The sequence below is a fragment of the Gouania willdenowi genome, chromosome 5 (genome assembly GCF_900634775.1).
Source record: "Gouania willdenowi chromosome 5, fGouWil2.1, whole genome shotgun sequence".
Classification (NCBI taxonomy): Eukaryota; Metazoa; Chordata; class Actinopteri; order Blenniiformes; family Gobiesocidae; genus Gouania; species Gouania willdenowi.
In genome coordinates this window covers 32,948,166-32,970,956 of record NC_041048.1, presented here as the reverse complement: position 1 = coordinate 32,970,956, position 22,791 = coordinate 32,948,166, and the positions used below count along the sequence as shown (strand labels likewise).

At 40.4% G+C, this 22,791-nt stretch overlaps 2 protein-coding genes across 5 annotated transcripts in view; both read right to left on the bottom strand.

Moving 5' to 3' along the window:
• LOC114464078 (hydroperoxide isomerase ALOXE3-like) overlaps window positions 1-22,791 on the bottom strand; it is a 1,091,527-nt gene that overhangs the window by 195,287 nt on the left and 873,449 nt on the right. The gene's annotated exons all lie outside the window — the stretch shown is intronic.
• Window positions 919-22,791, bottom strand: part of shq1 (SHQ1, H/ACA ribonucleoprotein assembly factor) — a 62,318-nt gene continuing 40,445 nt past the window's right edge. For all 3 annotated transcript variants that reach the window (XM_028448147.1, XM_028448148.1, XM_028448149.1), the window contains 3 exons: window positions 19,072-19,195; window positions 13,775-13,895; window positions 919-2,029 (listed from right to left, as the gene is read on the bottom strand). In XM_028448147.1, the coding sequence (XP_028303948.1) occupies window positions 1,453-2,029; window positions 13,775-13,895; window positions 19,072-19,195 (822 nt within the window). In that variant the 3' untranslated portion in view covers window positions 919-1,452. The remainder of the gene's footprint in view (window positions 2,030-13,774; window positions 13,896-19,071; window positions 19,196-22,791) is intronic.

The following is a 22,791-nucleotide window of genomic DNA, read 5'->3' as shown; positions in this document are numbered from 1 at the left end:
TGGAAAGAATCGATTGATGTTCATGTTGTGATCATAACTGGGTTTAGATAATTGACTGTAATTGACATTGAAATTCTATATATACGGTCAATTACAATTTAAGTAAATGCAAACCTGGGGAACCATGTTACAGTTCTATGGCTTACACATGCGTAATTACTAAAAGATGTTTCCGATCAAGACACCCACACCAAAAACATAAATATTAATATTTTCATGGATAAGGAAGCGTAACAAGGTAACCAAGAGATAAAAAAACGAATGAGATGATAGATAATATTTTGTTAGTATATTTTACAGCTAATTTAAGACATGAGTCAAAACTGACCCGTTATAAGAGATGCTAAAAGAAAGCTAACACAAGACGAAGGTTATGTTTTATGGGGTTAATTATTTCAGGTTTGGTAACCTTTGGTAATTGATAACGTAATTGACTTTCAGTGGGAAATTATAATTGTAATTTCAATTGTAATTGGAAAAAATGGATACCATAATTGGAATTGAACATGGATAATTGAAGACGTAATTATAACTGACCCTAACCCTGATTTCTACTTTAAATATTTGTTACCATGAGCGTGTTAAAGATGCTGCTTACAGACCAATGTGTTGCCCCTGGCACTCTTTCTAATCTCTCCAACCAAGGACTCCCGAGCCGTCATTTATGTACACGTTCTCTTCTCATGCCTGGTAAAATGATGATATTGAGCTGTGTGGACAGCACTCTTTGGTTCACGCCAAATTAATCAATCATTCTGTCGAGCCGCACCGCTTAGCGCACACTGAATCTTTTCCACTTGAATCAATGCTGAGCGAGAGCTTTTTCCTGCTGTTTATTAGCAAAAGAATAACAGCTTTGAAATGGCTCTGCTGAGCCACTTAAGATGACTGACACTCAACATTAAACAATGACAAATGTTTGGTGGCTTCCCCAGGATGATTTTTTTTATTTATTTATTCAAGCCCAGAGTGGATATGCAGATTAGGTGTGTAAACACATCTCTGGAGATATTCATTACACGTGTACTGGCCTGGAAACATCTACACCATCAGCAGCCCAAGACGAGCTCTCGAATGCTGTTAAATTACTTTCAATTATTGAAAAGGAGCTGAAATAATTGATTTGAATTGAAAACTCAGTACATCAGTACAGAGAGCAGGCAGGAGATGCATGAAACGAGAAATAAAAGGAGGTTTTGAGTCTTCTAACAAGGACAAAACGGCACTAAAAAGACAGATGTTCAAACAAATAGTAAAGTGGAAAAAATTGTACTGAGGATTTTAGAGTACATTAAATAAAAAAAAACAAAACATTTAATTCCAGAAAAATTCCTCCATTAGAAGAAAGTCAAAGATCCCAAAAAAGAGCCGAAGAACTGACAGATTCCACAGAAATATAGTCTTCCATCCTGAGGAGTTTACAGTTTAAGTCATATTCCATAATGTTCTCCATCAGCTGGTGGAGTCGCCCTCTTTACTTTCCACTTCTTCTTCTGTTTGGACAATGACCAGAGGGTTTCTGCATGGATTCACGTCCAGTGGAGTCCCCACGTTGTGGTTTCCAGATGTTCCGCCTCCTGCTGCAGCTGCACTGCTCGGCTCCGGAGAGATTCTTAGCTCCTCCGCCACGCGCTCTCCCAGCTCTTGGATCAGCTGTGTGCGTTCCTCCTCCTGGGCTGATGAAGGAGCGTCGGTGTTCCTGCTTTCCTCTGAGAAGAGTAAGCTGGAGGATTTGTGGGGGATGGGAACGATGGAGGAGGTGGAGTGAGGCTGGGGGGGGCTGTCCTTAGATGCCTTCCCTCCTCCTCCATTTCCTTCCTCCACAGCTTCAGTGCAGTCATCAGAATCCCACTCCTCACTGCTGCTGCTGTCACGCTGCGATGCGCTCGTTCTCTCCGACGATCCCTGCGCTTCCTCCTCCACCACCATTGTTGCCGCCTCCTCCAACTCTTTCAGCTCCAGATTTAAGTCAGATTTGTTCAAGGTGGCTTTTTCAAGTGCAGCAGCCAAAGCTGGCACTTTCTTAGACCTGTGAATTAAGGAGAAAAAAAGAGGTTTTACACATCAGATAGAGAGGGGAAAAGACATCCAACATCTTCATCAGTGGTGCCTGAGGGAGAGAGAGAAAGAGAGGGGTGAGAACTGACTGAGCAGCTTGTCTGAAACTAAAAACAGAGCCACAGGAAACATCCACAAATCTAATACCCACCAGCCAATCCCTTTCCCTTATGAATGTTAAGTAGACTGATTTGCAAAGGAGAAGGAGGCTCAATGAAATATGGAAATGTGTGTTTAATAATGCAGAGAGATGAGCTCTGCTGATACGCAGGGTGAGAGATGTTCTCCTGCCCCATCACTGTACTCCCTGCAAGAGGTGATAAGGGACTAAAAAGGATTACAGAGAGGCAGCACACCCCTCCTCCAGCACCTTCATCTCACACACACGAGTGCACACACACACAAACACACATTTGAAAAAAAAAAAAAAAAAAGGGTCAACTACCACTAACTAACACAGACTTAAGGCTCAAACATCCTCGATCGGAATGGACTGCATTCATTAGAGCTTTCATAGTCGAGCACACCTGAAGCACATAGTAGATTCCAGTGAAATCTTATATTTCCCACAATCCTTAGTGCTCCTCTGTAGTCCTTGTACTCTTTCTGCGACGTGTTAAAAAGGTGTCTATACTTTCGTAGATTGTCTGCCAGTCTCTCCTCAAAGATTGTCTCCATCTCTCCTGCTCTGTTTCCCCACGCGGGTGAAATGCAGGTCGATGTGAAAAATACATGCCGAGCAGCGTTTTGTGTGACACCAGGTACGCGGAGCGGAGTCCACGCTGTCGTAAAGCATGAGCTTTGCGCTCACTGGCCTTGCGGACATAAGCAGAGTTTGCCCAGTGTGCGTTCTGAGTATTTGAGACTTGGCTAAATGAGTACCATTGGTGGAGTACACATTTCTCTGGACAGACAAACAGAAATGAGAAGAGGCCCTCGTCTGTTGGTCAAAGCGAGCGTGTAAGAGTGCACAGATAATCCTGTCTTTTCCGCCTCTTCTTTCACAGCATTCAACAATGGAGCAGCAACCAACTGCAGTACATTTGTGAAAGTTGGTATTTTGTTTCAGGCCATAGTCGGTTCTCCGGCCAACCCATAATGCCATGCGCTCTTCATCATCTTCGACACTTCCTGTGTTTGGTCCAAGCTGAGAGTATTTCTGTTCACAGTGCACCTGAATCGCTCTGGCCTTTGATTGCAAATGCCAAAACAAATGCTCTAGTAATTGCAATCCACTTTAGAATTTGTTTACATGTTCACACCAGCTGAACCAGGGCGAACTTTCCAGATAAATACAGTAAATCTTGGATTGTTTTAACCACTCTCTGAGTCATTGTGAATGCACCTTTAGTAGAACATCTTTACTCTGTGGTACCTGTGATGTCTTTAATTGTAAACTCAAACTCCTAAAACAAACGGGGTAGTGGGTCATGAGGTTCAGTCTCACCTCACTAAAGAGATGTTGAAGATTGCCATAAGAGGACAACAACCTGACATCTATCTGATCCTCTGTGCAAGGAAGAAGACTAAACACTGGAGCCGTACTAAATGATCCCCAGCAAGTCACTAATGTGCATGTTTCTGCTCAACCTGTTTGAAACCAAATGCATGAGAAATGGTATGAGGGGGATAAATGTCCACAAGTGGGGCCTGTGTTTACACCCAAACAAGTTTACACTTGCCAGAGAACACCAAGACTGGCAGCATCGCCATTGATGCCATGGGATCCTCTCAGGTTAGAGCAGGTTCATACATTGTACATGTGACAGACATTAAAGAGTCTGGAGACAATGTGTAGACCATTATTGCTGCTTAAAACATCCTCAGGCATGACCAGATTGCTGGGGGTTCAGTGATGCGCTGTAGAGGCACAGTTCTAGCCAGAGGTTTCCTGACTGCCTTTAGGTACTGGTATGAGATCCTCAGACTTCTTGAAGACCACACGCCTGTGCAGTGGGCCCAGGATTCTGTCTAATGCATGACAATGCTAGGCCCTGTGGCTGGAGCAGTTGTTGCATAATAAAGGCCTTGATGCTATGGACTGGCCTGCCCGTCCCATGTCACACCACAAAATGTCCAGGAGTCGACCGATACTTTGATCCGTGTCTGGGAGAAGGTCTCTCAGAACATCTGTAGTCTCATCAGCATGTCCAGGCGTTATAAGGAGTGCATACAGGCACGTGGAGGCCACACACGCTACTGAGCCCTATTTGGACTAATCTTAAGAAATTACCAAAGATGTTTGATCAAACTGATCTGATTTTTTTCTTAATCCAGACCTTCATGGGATAATGAATTTGATTTCAATTGATCATTGTTGTGTTACCAATGCATTTCACTATGTAATGAATACAGACTTTTAACTGGAATATTTTATTAATTGAGATCTAAGACGTGGAGTTCAAGTGTTTTGAGTCAGAACAGAACAAGCCCAAACAATTTCAGATTAAGACAGGAGACAAATGTAAACTGGTTCATAAACAATGCTTCTATCCTGCTAGTTCCTTTTATAGATGTGTCACTACAAAAACAACAGACTACTGTAGAAAGGAAAATGTGTTTCATTGCTGATGAATGTCTTCCTGAAAGCCATCAGATTGTGTGGAGGCCCCTGACTGCCTGGACATTTTTCATGCTGGGAATACCTTCCACGCTGCCAAAAACTTAAGTGGCTGCCATTTGTCCCTCGGTTTAGACACGGAGTGTGTGCCGCCCCTATTGCCATGGTGATTACGTTGTGACCTCTGTGGGTCACTGCAATTCAGGGTGTGACCATTCAGGCTTGGAGAAAGTGTGTGTGGGAGCTGTTCTGGTGTGTTTCAGACTGTGTGTATATGCAGACGGGCTCCACTTCTGCAGCCATTTATATTCACACACACATAGCTCCTGATGCCCTCTCTGGCCCAATTAACCCACTGCTGAGCTCCAGGTTGGCTCCTCATTACTGCGCAGTCCTAACAAGCCCCCATTCTAAGAAAGGAAAGTGTTTATGGAGACGGCATGCGGGTGCTGTGAAGTCCTTCAGGTCCTCAGGAGGGGTTGGACAAACACATCTGATGCATCATGTGGGGGTCTCGGCTGGAAACTGACAATGGGGAGAACACCACAACTGGGGATTGGGTTGAAGAGTGAAGTGGGGAGGGAAGAGGGCGGATCATCCTTAACACTATGTGTGTTCTGGGAAGTTTTCTTGTGATGCCAACATGAGAACTAAATATGGCAGTGTCACACTGGAGATGATAAAAACAAATAAATAAGGCTTCCCGTGGTATTCATTTGGTGCACTGTACTTATCTTTCATTTTCATCCACTGACGTGTCCTTAATTTTAGCAACAAACAACCTCAACAAATGAGATTCATTGCTACAAAACATATTTAATAGTTAGTGAGACAAAAAAAACTAAGCAGTAAACACATTAGCTGTACAATGTGAATTGCAAACCACACAATGTCAAAATTAACACTATCATGTCAAACATTACCCACATCTATCACATTTAATACATTTTGATTTGGTTTCGAGAAAAAGGTTTTGGTTACCAAAACACGCAAATAGACAGAAATGAGCTTTTCCTGCACATATCTCAGTCTCAGGCTCTAATTTAGACTCTATAGGCAAATAATCCAAATGCTACTTGTACTTGGAAAGAAAGATGACCACTACAACTGCTAAGTATAGCAGAATTGTTCTCCTGACACAGCTATTTAGATTCTTCTAAAAAGCAATAAGTGCAAAAACAAACAAGAATTTGTTTGAAGCAAATTAGAATTTATTTTTTTGAAAACTTTTGTTTAGAACCAATTAGTTTTGAGAAAGAGTGCAGGCTATTGAAATAACCCATCCTGCTTGCCGCTGCTGATGATGACAGGCTTGTAAAAAGCCTATTGGGGTCTCTATCTCTTTAAAGCCCATGTGAGAGCTTCCTGTACCGAGGCAGTGGCAGAGAACCCTCCTGTAGTACAGCCACTTCAAAGAAAGCCTTGTATTCTCTTTCCCCCGTGGGAAGTCATTATTGAGTTAGCATTGGAGAGGCATGCTTGTTTTCTCTCCCCTCCCCCTTGCTGTGGTGGGAGAAGCGAAGCCTGTGGTGAATACAAAGGCTCCGTCCAGGAGAGGAGGAAGGATAATTTCGTACACAATCCAGTCATTACTACATCGTTGTTGTGGCTTGCCTTCATTAAACTGAGGAGGGGGGGAGGGGAGGGAGGGGGGTTCAAGGAAGTAAAACTTCTGGTGAGCCAGAGACGCCTCCATCTGTCAGAGTCCTTAGATAAGAACAGGAAGAGAAAGTGCGTGTCTGAAGGAGCCGGGCTAAATTACGATGTGACAGTTTTTTCATCGCGCTTGTGTTTGCTCAAAGAGTAACTCACCAAGCGTGTCTGTGCTCTTGAAAACTTCTCAGATAGAGCTTGTCCTTTGATGTATAAATCTGTGTAATATAAGCACCAGATTTTCTCAGAGCAAATGCATCATTCAGTAGTGGCGGGGGATGAAAGCAGATGCGGGGAGACGTGATCACTCAGTGTGACTCAATACGAGAACGGTCCAAGGCAAAGGGTAGCCACTGGCCCTAGAGATGAGAAATGCAGATGTATTTATCAAACAAGGCTGAGTGCAGACGGAGCTGCCTCAAGGGTGTTTCTGCACCTCTGTAGTGCTGATGTGGGGTTATCCAGCTGTTGCATAAACACCTGTTGATACATGGCTTTGGTATTCAATGTAAAGACATTTAGGACACTCCTTTTTATAGTTTAGATCAGGGTATGAAAATAGGAAAATATTATGGGGACATTTTTGGTCTTTAGTTAACATTTGTCTGTAAATATTCCACAAAACAAAACCTTAAATACAGCAATGCAAACAAAAGTATAATAGACTAACAGTTTCTAAAGACATTACATATATATATATATATATATATATATATATATATATATATATCTTATTTTAAAGTGAATTTGTGAAGGTAAATCTTCCATCTTCTATATATACTGTATATATATATATATATAAACCCACATAAACACTGACCTTTCATCTCTAAAATGTGTCTCTTTAGTTTTAACACACACGCACAATCATGCTCTGTGTGCTTTAACACCAGCAAAGACTGAGTGCATGTTAAAAGATATATTATATTATGTCCATTAGCTGAAAAATTGGTTAAATACTTTCATTCTCATTGAACAAACATACCATTGCCATGATTCCAACAATGATCATTTTCCCATATTTAAAGCTGCTGGGGAAGATCCTTTTTTTTTCTAAATCAAAATGTACGTATAAAACAATGAAAGATGGTTGAAATTGCCATTTGCTGTTTGTTGCCGTGTCAAAAAAGTTTTGCGTATTGCATTTTGGGATGTGGAGTCCCATAAACAGTAAGCGTTTTTACTTCATACTTAGTGTAATTTCTTTGGTTTTCCCCCAAAAACTCATTCCCAACATATTTCTGGTGTTTTCACAGACTGGGAGTCGCAGCAAAACAATGGCAGATGTTTATTTTGGGGCATACACAAAAAAAAAAAAAACACAAATTTGACCAAAATTGAATGTGATTGAACCTAGAGAGGAAACACAGGGAATCACTAAGAATTAAGTAAAACATGTCTTTATTCATTAAAAAAATGTCATCCTCAGCAGCTTTAAATATGTTTCTGTTCAAATCTTATTTAGCAACAACAGACGTTGATTGGTTTTAAAAAGCCAATGTTTTTTTTTAATTATGATAAACCATGAAACACACAAAAAACAAAATCTAGAGAAACAATATCCAGCTCAAAGCCTCGATAATAGCACAGTGCCAAATTTCTGCTTTTTCTTAAGATAAAATACAGCCATGTTTAACAGTGAATTACGAGACTAACAATTTTGGCTATATTAGAGTTTAATCTTTCTGATGACTTGTTTTTCCAGCAATCTGAGATAAAACTCCCTTCCCTTCTCTTGACAATTACCTGGAGAATTTTGTCAGAGCTAATATTAACCCTTGACTAACCCTAACCCAAGACAAAGAAAACACTTTTTGCATTCTGATTCCTTTCACCTCAACGTATCAGACAGTAGAGTCCAGAAATAGGATTGTATTGGTACCAGTTTGATGTCTTTTCCCAGCTCCTGCTCATATTTTCCTCAAGATGCTTCTAATTAAAAGGGAAAGCACTCTTGTTTAATATCTCTCCAATTTCAAGAAGTCTTTGAAAACAGAAAAAACAAAAAACTCTGTCATGAATTTCATTACCTTGAAGTGGGCACTAAACATGCAGAGGACATTATGCAAAAAGATTTGGTCTGTGTTTACGGTTTGAACAAATATCTGGATCGGGTCCATGCTGAGAGGAAATCTGTACTGCTTATCCCCATTAGCTGGGAGACATCTTTGTCTTTGTTCTCCCCAGTGGGGGTCCCTGAGGATCTCCTTCAGCGCTGAGGGGCACCATCAGATAGAGCAGCTCCATTATCCTTTTCAGAGCTTTCAGGATGAGTGACAGTTGTGTTGTGCCTGGTGGAAGTCCTTCTTAATAGACATCTGGGTGTCCACTCAGCTGTGCAATGAGTTGCCCATCAGTAAGAGATATGTGTAAACTGTTAAGGGAAATATTTGAACATTTAAAAAAAAAAAAAGCCAGTGGCGAGTCATTTCTTGTCACTGTAAGTAATATAGATTATAACAAAAACAGTAGTGATAACTTGCTTTTCTCCTGTCAAAAGCAGAGATGTAAAACTGAAATGAAACTGTCCATGTTTGTATTCGGCATAGAAAGTATTCATATTCACACTCCTTTGAGAAGCCCAATATGTAACTTCAAATTGCTTCTAATTATGAAAAATACATGGCTCATTCCTGGACTCGCTTTTCAGCAAACCAAAATAATAACGAGTTTGCTTACCTGAAAAATAAGGATGCATTCACAACGATGAATCCTAAAGCGGTTAAAAGGCTCCAGGGTTTGTTTGCTCGGATAGTCTGTCTTGTTTGGGTGGTATGAACACGCAAACAAAGTATATGGCAGATCAAACAGGCGAACTCTCGAGCGACTGTTTCTGTCGCTCTCTGTTTCCAATCGAAGCCTAGAGCAATTAGGAGCGCCGTGAAGACAACTGCTCTTGGAGCGGATCAAACACAGGAAGTAGCGATGATGTAGAGTGCACGGTGTAGTGGGTGATCAGGAGAGCCGGCGGCGGTGCAAAGCAGGGCATTAAAATCACTAAAAGCACCGAAACGTATTGCTGCTCCATTGTTAAATACAAACGGAGAAGGTACAAGTTTCTACACACTCTTAAGCGCTCACTTTGACCCATTGTTCAGGCCCTCTTCTTCAGGTTTCTGTTTTTCTGCAGAGAGAAGTCTCAACTCCAGTAATGCCGCCCTCAAGTGGTTAGCTCATGCAAAAGCACCAGAGGCTGTTTGTTTGGAGCGGATCAGAAGTTGCGCTCTGAAAGCAAACTGGGCCAAACCAAGGTGATAAAATTTTCACCTGTCCTCCGCCCATTCGGACCGAGTCCGGGACTAAACCGGTGTGAAAGCACCCTAAGTTACCAAGAAGCAAAGTCATTGCACTAACAATAAATATGTATAGCTTGACACCAGTTTGCAGTTTAAGAAGAGTTTGAAAAGAACACAGAGGTAAGATGAGGCAGCGGTTTATGCTCAGTAATGCAGTAGGGTTGAGTAGCTGACACGGTGTACAACTACAAGTGCACGCTCTTGGCATTTAGCTGCAGCTCTAAGCTGACACTTTGACCCCGTGCTTGACCTTGTTGCCCTGAAACATTTGCAGTTGTTCGAGCTCCAGATCTGTCTGCCTGTGGGGGAGGGAAGTCCAGAACACTCTGAGGAATCTCCTAGACACCCATTGTCGCAAAGCTGAAGATGAATGAGGCAAGGTAGAGAGGAGAAACAATGTGGAAGCTCCACAGGCCGGTCAGGGCTCTAAATATAAAACTAGTATTTTGGCAACAGAGAAAAAAACATTGGCAGATAACTTTTTTCTCTGTGGTTCTGTACACGGAAGGTAATCTGCAGTGCAGACAACAAGAGACTGCTCTCTTCACACTTTCCATTCACAATTCTATAAAACTGCCCATTCAGCTGGTCTAGTGTGAAGCACAGACAATCTGAGCTGCATTGAGTGTTTTTGTGCATTTCACACATTTTATAGAAAATTCACACATTTTGCTGCACCAACAAAATAACAGCACTCTTTGTATCTCTAATTAAAACCAAACTATGGACCACATCACTGACATGTTGCTCTGTTTGGTAGCAGACAAGAATCTAATTGACCAAATTAGAGAGAGGGGGAGGCTGTGAGTGAACTGGCACTCTAAGAGGATTTTAAAAGATAGTGCAAAGCAACAGACTTGAAAGATGCGGTTCTGGCTGAAGCTGATCTGCATTGGTCTAAGTCCAAGTTTTCTGATAAAGGGAGTGAAAACAAAGGAAGAGAAAGTGAAGCGAGCTTTCTTTGCAGTCCAGCGTCTCCACAGGGGTTTTTGGCAGCAAAGGACTTTCAAAAGCATTCAATGAAACTAATGGAAGGACGACAGACTGCTGCTCTGCTTGGAACGCTGCTTTGTCCGAACTGTCGGGGAGATAATTAGGAAACGAAGAGTGTGAGTGTGAACAGTTTCCAACCACGAGGATTTTTTTATCCGTTACAGACCAGCGACCGCACACGAGGATAAATAAAAAAATAAATAAATTAAAAATCAGACATAGAACAGAAATCTTACGTGATCAAAAGAGATCTAACAACGTGATCTAATCCAAGCAACTCGGAACTCGTGATTTTCTGACCTCCTACTTGAAAAAGTGAATTGGAACTAGGGTTGTGTATTGCCATGAATCTGACGATTTGAAAAGATTTGCATGTCAATGCGACATATCCCGACACTAAACAATACGAAATATACAGTTACAAATTTCACCTTTACAAGTGCAAAATGGCATGAAATACAACTTATTACATTTTTTGAAACTTGAGAAAAAAAGTAAATAGTAACTGTAATTCATATATATATATATAAAACAAGTGGTATGTTTATCAAATTACAACAGATTCTGATTCTGTTTACGTGCTATGTTAGCGCAATTAAATGTTTTTTCATTTAAAAACGTGATTAAAAAAATCCATTTTGACTGTTCTTGGATCAACACCATAATTATATAGTGAAATATTGCGATATACTCCCGAATCAATCTTTTCTTGTAACGCCGAGTTCACCTGCTGCTGAACTCAATTTTTATTCAACTCAAAAACGCCAAGTTCTGAGTCGCCTTGAACGCAGCATTACATACATCTCAAGTCAGCTCGCTTCTTGATTGGCTACATTCTGTTCCATGTCATAAATCACGGGCTCGTAATTTGGGAGTTGTTAGTTTCCCTCGCATATGAGGAGTTTTGGTTGTAAATATTGAACAAGTTTAATATTTACGTTTGTTTTTCCTGGACCATCTCAGACAGAATTATTGAAACAAATTTACTCCTAACACACCTCTGACCACAGGATAATCTTGTAAAACAGAAGACTGCTGTCCTTGGTCAGGAAGGGGGAAAATCGAGACAAAACTGCCAGATTATCTTTGTGTGTGCCTTGCTTCAGTAATCTCACAATCACTAGATCTGCTACTCGTGTCACAACATTATTCAAAGCACACTAACTGGCCTGAGGATTCCAAAATAAAACCAAAACATGGTGTTGAATGTTTTATAATGTTGTGGTATTTAGATTTTAGGTAACTACTGTTAGTTGATGTTTGTGATGTGTTCAGTGTAAAGTGTTAAGATGTTAGTGTTTCTTTATCCTACTGATGCAGTTACAGTATACAAACTCTATAAACACACAGTAAAGTATAAGTTTGATAATTCTTTTGTTTTTTTTTATCAAGAGCAGTCCATGAAATGTCACTCGTTTCTATTCACAGCTTTTATGTCGGCTCAGCTGCACTGCTTTATTGGGCTCTTAGGATTAGACATCACACTCAACACAAGTACCGTATCCTCAGTGTAAAGAGCCAATTAGTGTATTCATGCTTGAAGTAAAAAAAAACAGATAAAAAAATTACAATCAAGGAAAATTAGCCCAAAAAACAAATCTATGGACAAAATGTGACAATTGGACCCCAACAATGCAACATGTTTGAAATTTAATGCGTCGTGGGGGTTTAGCTCTTGTGTGGGGGAGGAAGGGAGAGCCCCTGCCCTGTGGTTTAAATCATGCTGATGTCTTTACGAGGTTGTAAATTTTAGACCAATGTCTAGCCAGTTGGAGGAACTTTAGGAGCACAAAGGCACATGGGACGGCGAGGAGATTAAATAAATCAAACTGCACCAGAAAATCCATTAATCGTTGAGTCCATTGAACACTGCTGATCCCATCAGTGATGGGGAGAGATATGATAAGATCCAGACACAAGCAGTAAAGATTGTATTTCTCTTTCTGGAGGTGACTCGCTGTGTGCGAGATGAAAAATCCAGCGCTGGGGACTTATACTCTGAGGGGAATTAAGCTACAAAGCCGACACGAACCGTCATTGAGCCTGTCAGATGACACTAAATAGGCTGTGTGTGTTAAATGACAAAAAACAGCTGTGTCCAGAGGTTGGCGTGCAGGACTCTTCTCCTATACATACCTATTCATATCTCATAGAATACTATAGAATACAAACAGTGCCTTTTCATGTGAACAGCACAAGCTGAAGTAGCAAGTTGGTTTTTATCCAATCTGAATTGTATTCACACAGAATCAATTCAGTGATCCGTAGCGTGAGCAGCAGCAGTCAGCGTGTTAGGTCAAGATGACATTTAGAGCCAATGGACAGCTGGGTGGTGAGACTGATTGTGTTCTTTAGTGAGTTGACGGAGGTTCAGCAGCTCCATGTGCTCTCAGGCGGATACAGCGTGTCATTGTTTCTGGTCTCGTTCTCCAAAAGTGCAGATGTCCCACGACTCTAAACCCCAGCAGTAAAGAGAGGAACTTCATGTTTCTATAGAAAATAATGTTTTTAGAAAGTGAGGATGCTTAGGAGGAGGGAAAGAAAGAGAGAGAAACCACAAAAATCCCTGCAGACCTTTTATCGTGTCTGCATCTGGGCAGTGAGCCTGCAACATCAGGCTCACATTTTTCAACTGGGCTTTTTCCAGACGAGCACACTACTTGGCTGAACCCCAGCCAAGAGTAAAACACAGCTCATTACTGAGTAATGGGCTCACGGGCTCATATTTACACTGTGTGAGCAATTGTTAAATACCAACTGGGAGGATGAGAGCTCTGATCGGATCTGTATCACTTGCTGAGATGGTGTGGATTTCAATGTTTGGCACCCAAATGACGAGGCGAGGTCATAAAACCGCAGAGGATTTGAGAAGAGCTGGCGTGCTCAAATGCCAGAACACGCACACGCTCTTCAAACTTTCATCAAGAGGGAATCTGCTGAGTGCCTTAACGGCCTCACTGATGGCACTTCTGACACATGATAGACAAGGGAGATTGCATCTTTGGCGGGCTCACTCATTCCCTCAATCCTGCTTGTGACAAACCACTCATCTAATCTTCTCTTCTGAACCACCAATGCATCATGGGGCCTGAGAGGCAATTCTCATGGCTGAGAAATCATTCTCTCCATCCGGAACACTGCCAGGTTTATCTGTGCATGTATGTGTGTGTGTGTGTGTGTGTGTGTGTGTGTGTGTGTGTGTTGGTGTACTCACTTGACCCTTTGGATCCAGATGCAGTAGTCTGTGATGTACAGATCGTTGAGGATGTAGGCCGGGTCGTTTTCTCTAAACACTTTGTGAACATCCAGCAGGCATTTGAGGACGCAGGCCTTGCCTAACCACAGAAAAAAACATCATAGCACGCAAATGGAAAAACTGTGCTTCGTGTGTTTGTGCTCTGTATTAATGATGACAATATACTCTGGCTGCTGGCAGATGCGGCATGCATCTAAGTGCTAGCAGTCATTGTTCCATACATAAAAGTGAAGGAGGAGACTGAGGGAAGTCCCAGCAAGCTGCAGTAAGCTGAGTAATTTGATCCATGTGCTTTAAAAAGGAGATTTGCAGGTTTAAAGAAAAACAGAATTCACAATGAAAAACAAAGAAAAAATCTTTCTGCCTGCCAATAGCTGCACTCTGACTAGATACAGTCAGTACTACATCATAGTTATGTGTTGATGTAAGATTGAATCTTTTGTCGTTTGTTTTTGTGCAACAAAGTCTCCTTTCTGATAAGATCCATACATCAGGTGTGGTCCCAAGTTTTGGGGGTGCCTTGCCATGTTGAAGCACTGGACAATGAAAGTTTTCGATTACTTAAAGAGCATTAAAGCCAACCTGACCTCTTGACTGCACTGAGTTTCATATTGATTATTTGCAAACAATCAATATTTCTTGTACTTTCCAAGTATAACACTTCAAAAACCACAGAGCTAATCCTCCAAGTTGGCAACTTCAGATATATTTCAGTCTTTAAATAAAAAGTTGAACAACTGACAGTGAAACCAGTAGTTGTTTGACATTTGGACAAATGTCAATTATCTACTGATATGTCCTGTATAAATAAAGAATGACAAGCATTTTATAACAAACATTAAATTAAAACTTGGGTAATATTTATGGTTAGGCATTTGATCACTAGAAATAAACATTTTTCTAGTGAATGGTTGGGCTTTTGTCCATTGCCATTTCATCTGTTGGGACTCTGTTCATGGGGATTTCATCATGGATTAACAGAAGACAGACTCTGAAATGAAGATTTAATGACATGCTTTAAATTCAGTTGAGTCTTTGCATGACACGTAAAGCATCTTTTTGTGGCCGTAGCTCATGATTCCTCGTCAAAGTACACACCAACCTGCCACAGTACTTTCCCCTTCAATCATCCATAAATATGCCCCGAGGATGAGGCCAAGAATTCCTGTAGGACAACTCAGAGGGCAGTGTCCTGCCTCTGAAGCTGATTGGCATTGTCCAGAGACGCTCTGGATCAATCTAAATAAACACTGCACTCATGGGGAGGAAAAGCTAAAGCAAACATTTGGTTTTCATTTAAAGGCTGGAAGCACACACAGCACTCTCTGCACTGACACTTAATGCTTTGGATCATGTGGGGAAAAAGCATGTACGCTTCTAAGGTTTGACTCTTATTTTCAGAAGAAGAATTTGATATAAGAAATTGGAGGAAAGCTTGGTCTTTGCTTCAGTTTACTGCTGTGAGTCTTTGGCTGCTTTTACACCAGGATAGCGTACACATTTTGAATCACTTTTTCTTGAAATACGTTCATCATACTGCATTAGCCTCATCCTCCCACAATTAGATCTTTAATTTTACACCTTTATTTAGTGCCGCAAACAGACAATGAAGAATTTATCACTCGGCCTGAACCAAAACTGGAAATCCATCCCTAGCAGTCACGAATGTAAATTTTAGAGCCTGCAGCAGCAGCAACGTGAATAATTTAATCATCTTCCCATTTTGTGTCGTGCGTTGAGCTAATTTGTGCAGACATCAAATTTAGAGAGATGAAGAAATCAGTCTGCAACCATTGCTGCCTGCTGCGTGTGAGCTTACTTCCCGCTACGCCTCAACATTTCCTACAATATTTATAGTTTCCCCGACTTATTAAAATGTATTTACAGAGGAGCTATTTGCTTGTTGCTTAGATATAAAGGCTGAACAACTCCCCAGCCGTAATAGGGAGTATACAATGTTAACAGTTAAATAACGTTTACCAGGAATCAAAGTGATGTACAATAGCATAACAGCTACACAGCTTCTATTGAAACAAAGTGATTGATGGTAAACAGACATTGAGCAGGTCTAGAAGTGCTCTACAAGTTAAAAACAACACTGTTTATATTCTCCATCTCAGAGGTTTCATAGGAGAGGCCAATGGAACCATTTCCTTTGAAAAAAGAAAAAAAAAAAAAAAACCACTGACCTCGGATAAAACCATCTGTAATTATAGGTTATATGCAGGTTGCTGGTCTGCCACTGGCTCTTTGAATCAGATTGTAGGGTTATTCAACCATGTAATGTGTCTGATGTGCCGGGACAATTCATCCATGACAGGAGACCCCACCCCCTGTCAGTCACAGATGAACAAACACAATCCTCCCATATCATCCAATTATCCACCATCAAACCCCTTAACCTAACCTTGTCTTGATCAAAACTTAATGTTCTCTCTGAATGTAGGTCAGACCACCTTAATTCAACTGGTATTTCATATATGCATTGCAATTTTTGATGCAATTGTGCCTGAATGTGGAATGCTTTTTTCATATGTATAAGTTGCCTTGTAAAATAAACATGTAATATTGATAATAAAGATGATTAATCTTGAAAATGTGTCCAGTAAACAATTAGTCTGGGATACAGGCAAAGCATGGGCAATAATAATAGGTTTAAGTTTCCGAATCAAGTCGGGCGAATAAACAGCATGCAGCTCGCGTACTACTGCAGGGTTGCCAAAACTGACTGAAAATTAATGTAATTGTTAGAGTTTACAATAAACACTCCAAATGTTGCTTTTCTGTTTTGAAATTAAAATTTTGTCTGTATTTGTGTTATTTTGATAACTATGGACGAGACCTTGATGTTTTAAGCGCACCACACAGAGGGGATCCACAGACACAGGGTGGACTTTTACTCTCGGACAAAAAAGTCACATTACTAATGAACTGATGAATTGAGTCAGTAAAACAAAAATAACCATACAGTTTATTTGTTATTTTGATTTGGTTTTAAAACGGAATAACCAAAGAACAAAGGGTACACAGATCGGAAACTCTGAAACAGAGGTCCCAACAGACATTTTGTCCCTGTCCAATCATGTCTCCTTTTCTCCTCTATATTAACCTTAACTCCAGCCCCCTCCGGCTCTTCATGGCTCTCCACCAGCAGACTTGAGTTATAGCCACTGAGGAAGCAGGTGAAGGAGCTCCTTAAGAAAAATAGCCACATAGCCAGAGGGTTGTTCAAATATTTACCCACCTCAGATTACATTTCATCTAAGCCCTTAACTTACTCAATGCTATTATTGCATTTATTTTGCCAATACCTAAAATGCTTGCCTTAATGAGCCGCTTAAAATGAAGAGCATTAAAAATGGCAAGTACAATTCCATTTGCTCTATCCTGACAAATTAATTTGAGTGCAGAACAATTCTGGGAGGAAGAGCAACCTCAGACACATGCAGCACTAAATTACTCGGGTGTTATAATTCATTAAAAGAAAGCCTTTCAAAGTAATTGCTAAAATAGAAAATTATAAGTATTATAAGCCTGGCGTAAGCATTAAGAAAGCATAAAAGGGGAAACTAATTGGTTATTGAGTTGACGATAATCATGGTCCATCATTGATGTTTCTATTAAATCTATCAGTTTGGCTGTTCAATTGAAAAATAACTTCATTAGATACAATTTAGTTTTTATGTTAATGGGCTCAGCAGTATTATACTAGGATTGGAATGTTGCACTATTTGCAAATATTCAGTCTTAGAGCTTCAGGGGAAATCATCAGAAGCTCTACCGAGCCAGCCTGGATGTCTGTGTTTCCCTCACGACTACAACAAGTCAGGAGGAGCAGTAGAAAGACTGTACAAAGCTGGTGCCAAAAGCAAACTAATGTGATGAATAATTCCCATCTCTAAGTTCCTAAGTTCCTTCTCAGCCAGTTCTTCCAGTGTCATGCAATTTATGAAACTGGGTGACCTGCCTTAGGATGGAAATGGGCTGTGTTTTTAGTGGTTTTTCTTCATAAAGGCTTATTTTCACAAATAACACTTGCAATCATTGCGAGTTGTTTTCTCAGACTGACACAAGAACAAATCTTCCTCTCTTGTCAGAGACGGAGAGAGCGTTGAGTGAAAACTAATCAAGCTGCAGTTTCTCCAGCTTTTCTGATCAACTCATCTTCCTACTTAATGAAGCGAGAAAATGCTAATCTGGGGTTTAAAGGCCTGTGAACATGTTGTCATTTACCAGCATTGAAATAATCACATCCTGGATAATCTCCTGAGTGTGTTTACACTGCTGCCATTCAATTGTCTGTGGGGGCTTTTGATTTGAAGATTACTCTGAGCTTTGAGATATCAAAGTCAATAGTCCACTAATCCACAATTTGTCCCCTGAGGTGTATGAGCTACATTTATATTTCACAATGTGAAAATATAGAAATACAGTTGTCTAAGACAGTATTGTTTGTTGTTTTAATAATAGTTTAAACTTTTCAAAGATCTATTTTAATTTTTCAGAAATTTCAGGCAACCCCATTTAAACTCCAAGTGACCCCACATGGGGTTCTGGCCTCAAGGTTGAAAAACACTGATTTAGTGGGGCTCCAGAATCGATTTATTTCTATAGTTTTGATCATTTACAGTCATATGATGCTGGGGATGGGACCAAGACAGACATTTTTTTTTGTTAATTTTCCACTCTCCCTCTCTCAGTACCCCCTGTAGTGACATCGTGTACCGTACCCCTAAAGATACAGTGGAAATAAGTACCACTCCTATTACCTTAATCCAATCATTTATCTTGGATTAAGGGTAAGGTAAATGTATTTGTATAGCGCATTTAATACACGAGGCAATTCAATTTAGTTTGGTTGATTAAAAGTGATTAAAAATACAACACCTAAACATCAGTTCTTCAGAGAAATCATTATTCATCACGCAGTTATACTGGTGGTGTTGAGCTACACTGTGCTATTGTCCCCCCCGATCATCTTCAAAATTGTAACCATTTCTAATGAACATTTTAAATGAAACAGAATAGATGGGCAATGGAAAAGCCAAGAATGAATCAACATTTCATACATGACTGGACAGTGAAAGAGATTTCAATGATGGATTATTTTAAAATGTTTAGTTGTAAATGAAAGCAAATCAGAAGCAACGATAAAACGAAACAAAATAAAATAAATTCTTGGAACATTTTCTTTCAGCAGTCATGCAAAGTTAAGTGTTGCAAGTAGCATGTGTGTGGTAATTTTCTGGACTCACCTGCTTGCAAAATCTTGGTTGCATCCTGAATAGCTGCAGAGACCAAAGCGAAGTGTCTGTGGAGTGGGTAGCATAAAACCCGGCGTCCAAATGACACCAACACTTCTTGCAGGGACCCGTACGTCTGCAAGACAGAAAGCCGCCGGTCGTAAAAACAGTCCGGCACAAAAGCAGACAATTAGTCTCAGAGACGCACAGACAAGGACGGTGAAAACACTAAAATGCCACTGAGGAAAAAAAGCTTTAGCTCCGATTTTCACTGGAGTGTTTGCAGTTGATGTTGCTCTAATTACTCTCCACAACTACTCATTTATAGAGTTGGAAAGTAGAGGCTCGGAACTCTTAAACACCTCAGCGGTCCCGCTCTGTTAATTGCTCTCTGCTTAATCGCTGCCATCTCCCACTGATGTTCCCACACCGACGAACGCAGAGCCTGGAGAACCAACCAAACGCTTTTTTTTAATACCCTGCGTTTTTCTCTCCCTCCCCTCCTTCGTCTCCGTGGCTTGTTAAGGGTGTGAGGCAAGCTTGCGAGTGCATGTCATCTGGGATCATGCTCTCCCTTGGGCATGTTTAATGGGAGTGTAAATAAGGTCTGCTTCTACAGGGATGTAGAAGAAGGGTATGTGAGGGGAAGGGAGAGGGGGGGACTTGTAGTCACACCAGCCCAGTCAGCTGAGGACAGGAAAACACTGAGCAGATGGAGGGTGGGTGGCTGTTGTGTGTCAGTGAAGAAAAAAGGAGGTGGGGGACACACTACATTTTGAGTGACACAGCAAAGGCTGGTAGGAAACGAAAACATTGTGAAGTGGTATATTAGCAGTGATGCGGAAAATGACGGGCAGTTAAAACCCAGAGAGGGATCCATTGTACAGCCGTGTGGGGAGGGGGGAGTTGGGGGAGGTGGAGAACACTACCCTGTCAATGGACGCTGACAGCTCTGCTGAGTGACAGACAGGCAGGTGAGCGCTGCTCTGTGCTTCTCTGTCAGCGCAGCAGGAAAAACTCTCTCCCTTTGACACTGTGGTCACATGAAACCCCTCAGAGTCCCTTTGCTTTACTTGTTTACCATCAACCCTGACATGCCTTACGATCACAAGCAAAGATCATGTCTACGCGCATTAACAAGGGGGCCCTGGGATGCTATCACTCATAAAATATTAAAATGTGCTCTGGGACATGTTAAGCACATCCTGAGGGTGATGCTTACTGAAATGTCTTTTTAGCTTGATCACATGTTTTGACAGATGCACGAGTGCATGTAACGTCACTGTGGGTAACGACAGTTGCAGAGTTACACTGACTATTACAGACACAAACTACAATATTTGCATTTCCTGAAGAAATCAAGTGAGAATGCAGGTGCTGGCCCACGTCGCACTGCATTAGCTTAGAATTAACAATAACATTAGGATTAGCTAGCATTAGCATTATAATTAGCTTTAGCATTAGCTTCAACATTAACTTTAACAATAGTATTACCTTTAACCATAACATTAGCAATAGCTGGCATTAGCATAGCATTTCATTAGCCTATGATTAGCATTAGCCTAGCAATTGCATTAACCTAGCAATAACTGAATATTTAGGGCTCTATAAAATCAGTTTTATTTTTCTCCAAATTGCATTTTTTTTTTTTCCAAATTCCATGTTTTCTGCATACATTTTTTTAAATTCCACTTTTTTTTTTTTTTTTAGATATATTGATTTTTTTCCCCAGAAAATATTAGGATCCGCTCCGTGAAAGGATTATGTAGCGACACGTTTCCTCCACATTCTGTCAATTTCCACGTTCAACAGTTTTCTTTGGTCGATTCAATGATTCCGTGCATGATTCGTTTAACGTGGATTTTATATACCCTAAATATTAGCACTGGGTTGAAAAGGTTGAATTAGTTGAAATGGGTTGAAGGTACTAGCTAGTCAATTAAAATTAGTTGAAGAATGGCTGGGAATGAAGGGCTTAAAAGTTGAAAAAGATGAAATTTCCAAAAGAAATGAATGGGAAAGAATAAATGTAACAAGTCAAAGTTTAAAAATGACAAATTATAAAAGTACAAGCATAAATCTCGGGAACATTCTGAATGTTTTGATAGCTTATTTGTCAAAATCGGACAAACGGTGTTGGAGTTAGCGACGATGGCAAAAAAAAAGAGATACCTCCTGCATCCTCACTAATTAGGAGCCACGCTTCTATCAGTACGCCACAGGGCAGCTGTGGCAACAACATAGCTTACCACCACCGTTACGACAGAAGATAGTGACTGCTGTGAATGAATGGTTTCTTTAAGACTCATCCAAAAAGAGCGCTATAAAAATTCAAGTCATTATTATTATTACCATAAATAACGATACAGTAGGTCCCAAATATATGGCCACTGCCATTTTTCAAAAACAATCGCAAATAAAATGCGCAATCCAGGTCCGATGAAATGTGGTGGGCTGATTGAGGAACCAACCCGACATAATGGAGTAAAATTTCATAAGGATCGGTCAATAATAAAACAAGAATCAATTTTTTGCAGAGAAGAGATTTTTCAATATTTGAAACCAGAATCATTACATTGATCTGGATCTTCTCCAAAAAGTTATGTAATCTTTAATCTTCCATAGCGTCAGGTCTGACTTTGTTTAAATTTTGTTGAAACTGTGAGCGGCAAAATATGTACCAATGTTGTCTTTAGGGTGTGCACTGTATTTAATGCTCTCACAAAATGAAAAAAACAAAACTTGATGAAATCTGTTAAAAAGTTTTGAAGTAATCCTGCCAACAGACAAACACTGGTGAAAATATAACTTCCTTAGCAAAGGTAAATAAAATATGTCCAGATTTATTTTTTAACAAACACCCAAGTACTTTTTTGAATAATTTTATACTTTAAAATACAAACCATGTGAAGGAGCCATTTTTGGCCAGATGTGACCATGAGTTGTTGATTCTGGTGCAGTTTTAAGCCTGATTTCTAAAATTTTACCATTTTTTGTGTTTCTGTAGTGCTTTTCTCTACATTCTCTTCTGCTATCATTGTATTTATTACTACAGACAAAACAAGGATCTGTGTTGGAGCTCCTTCTGAGTACGAAGCTGTTATTTTGAGCTCTTGTTGCGTATCGGAGCAACCACAACCAGTAGTCAGCTCTACTGTTTACATAGGAGACGCAACAGCAATCGCACTAGAAAATCCACTAGAGAACTACCCGCCACAAACTCAGTGGCACGGCTAAATGCAACTTGATGAGGTCATTACAAGAGTCTGAGGTAAGCATATTGGAAAACAAGCAGGTTTTTTCCCCTCCTGGCTGCTCTACAAGTAATTTAGAAAGAAAAAAACCAGACTAAACATCTAGTATTGTACCCTTTAGGCATGTTATCTTCTCCATCAGCACTTAATTAACAATATTTAAGAGTTGGGTTTACTTTTGGGGTTTTTAATTTACATTTCATAAAGTGTCATATTCTAATCTAGGGAAGACTTTTTGTATTCTTGGTATTTTATGCAAAACATCAAATGTTATTTGGTTGTTCCCAGTTGGTAAATTCTTTTATACACCATTAAAGCTGTCAACTGTAGCAGCTGTAAACCTGTAATAACTTCGACCATTGGAAAAACAATAACCGTTTTTTTTTTTTTGACCAATCACGTCTCCCTGTCTCCCTGCTCGTTCTTGATCCCTTGTATACACGAGCTCACGCTGAAAGCACGTCACCCCTGACAGAGT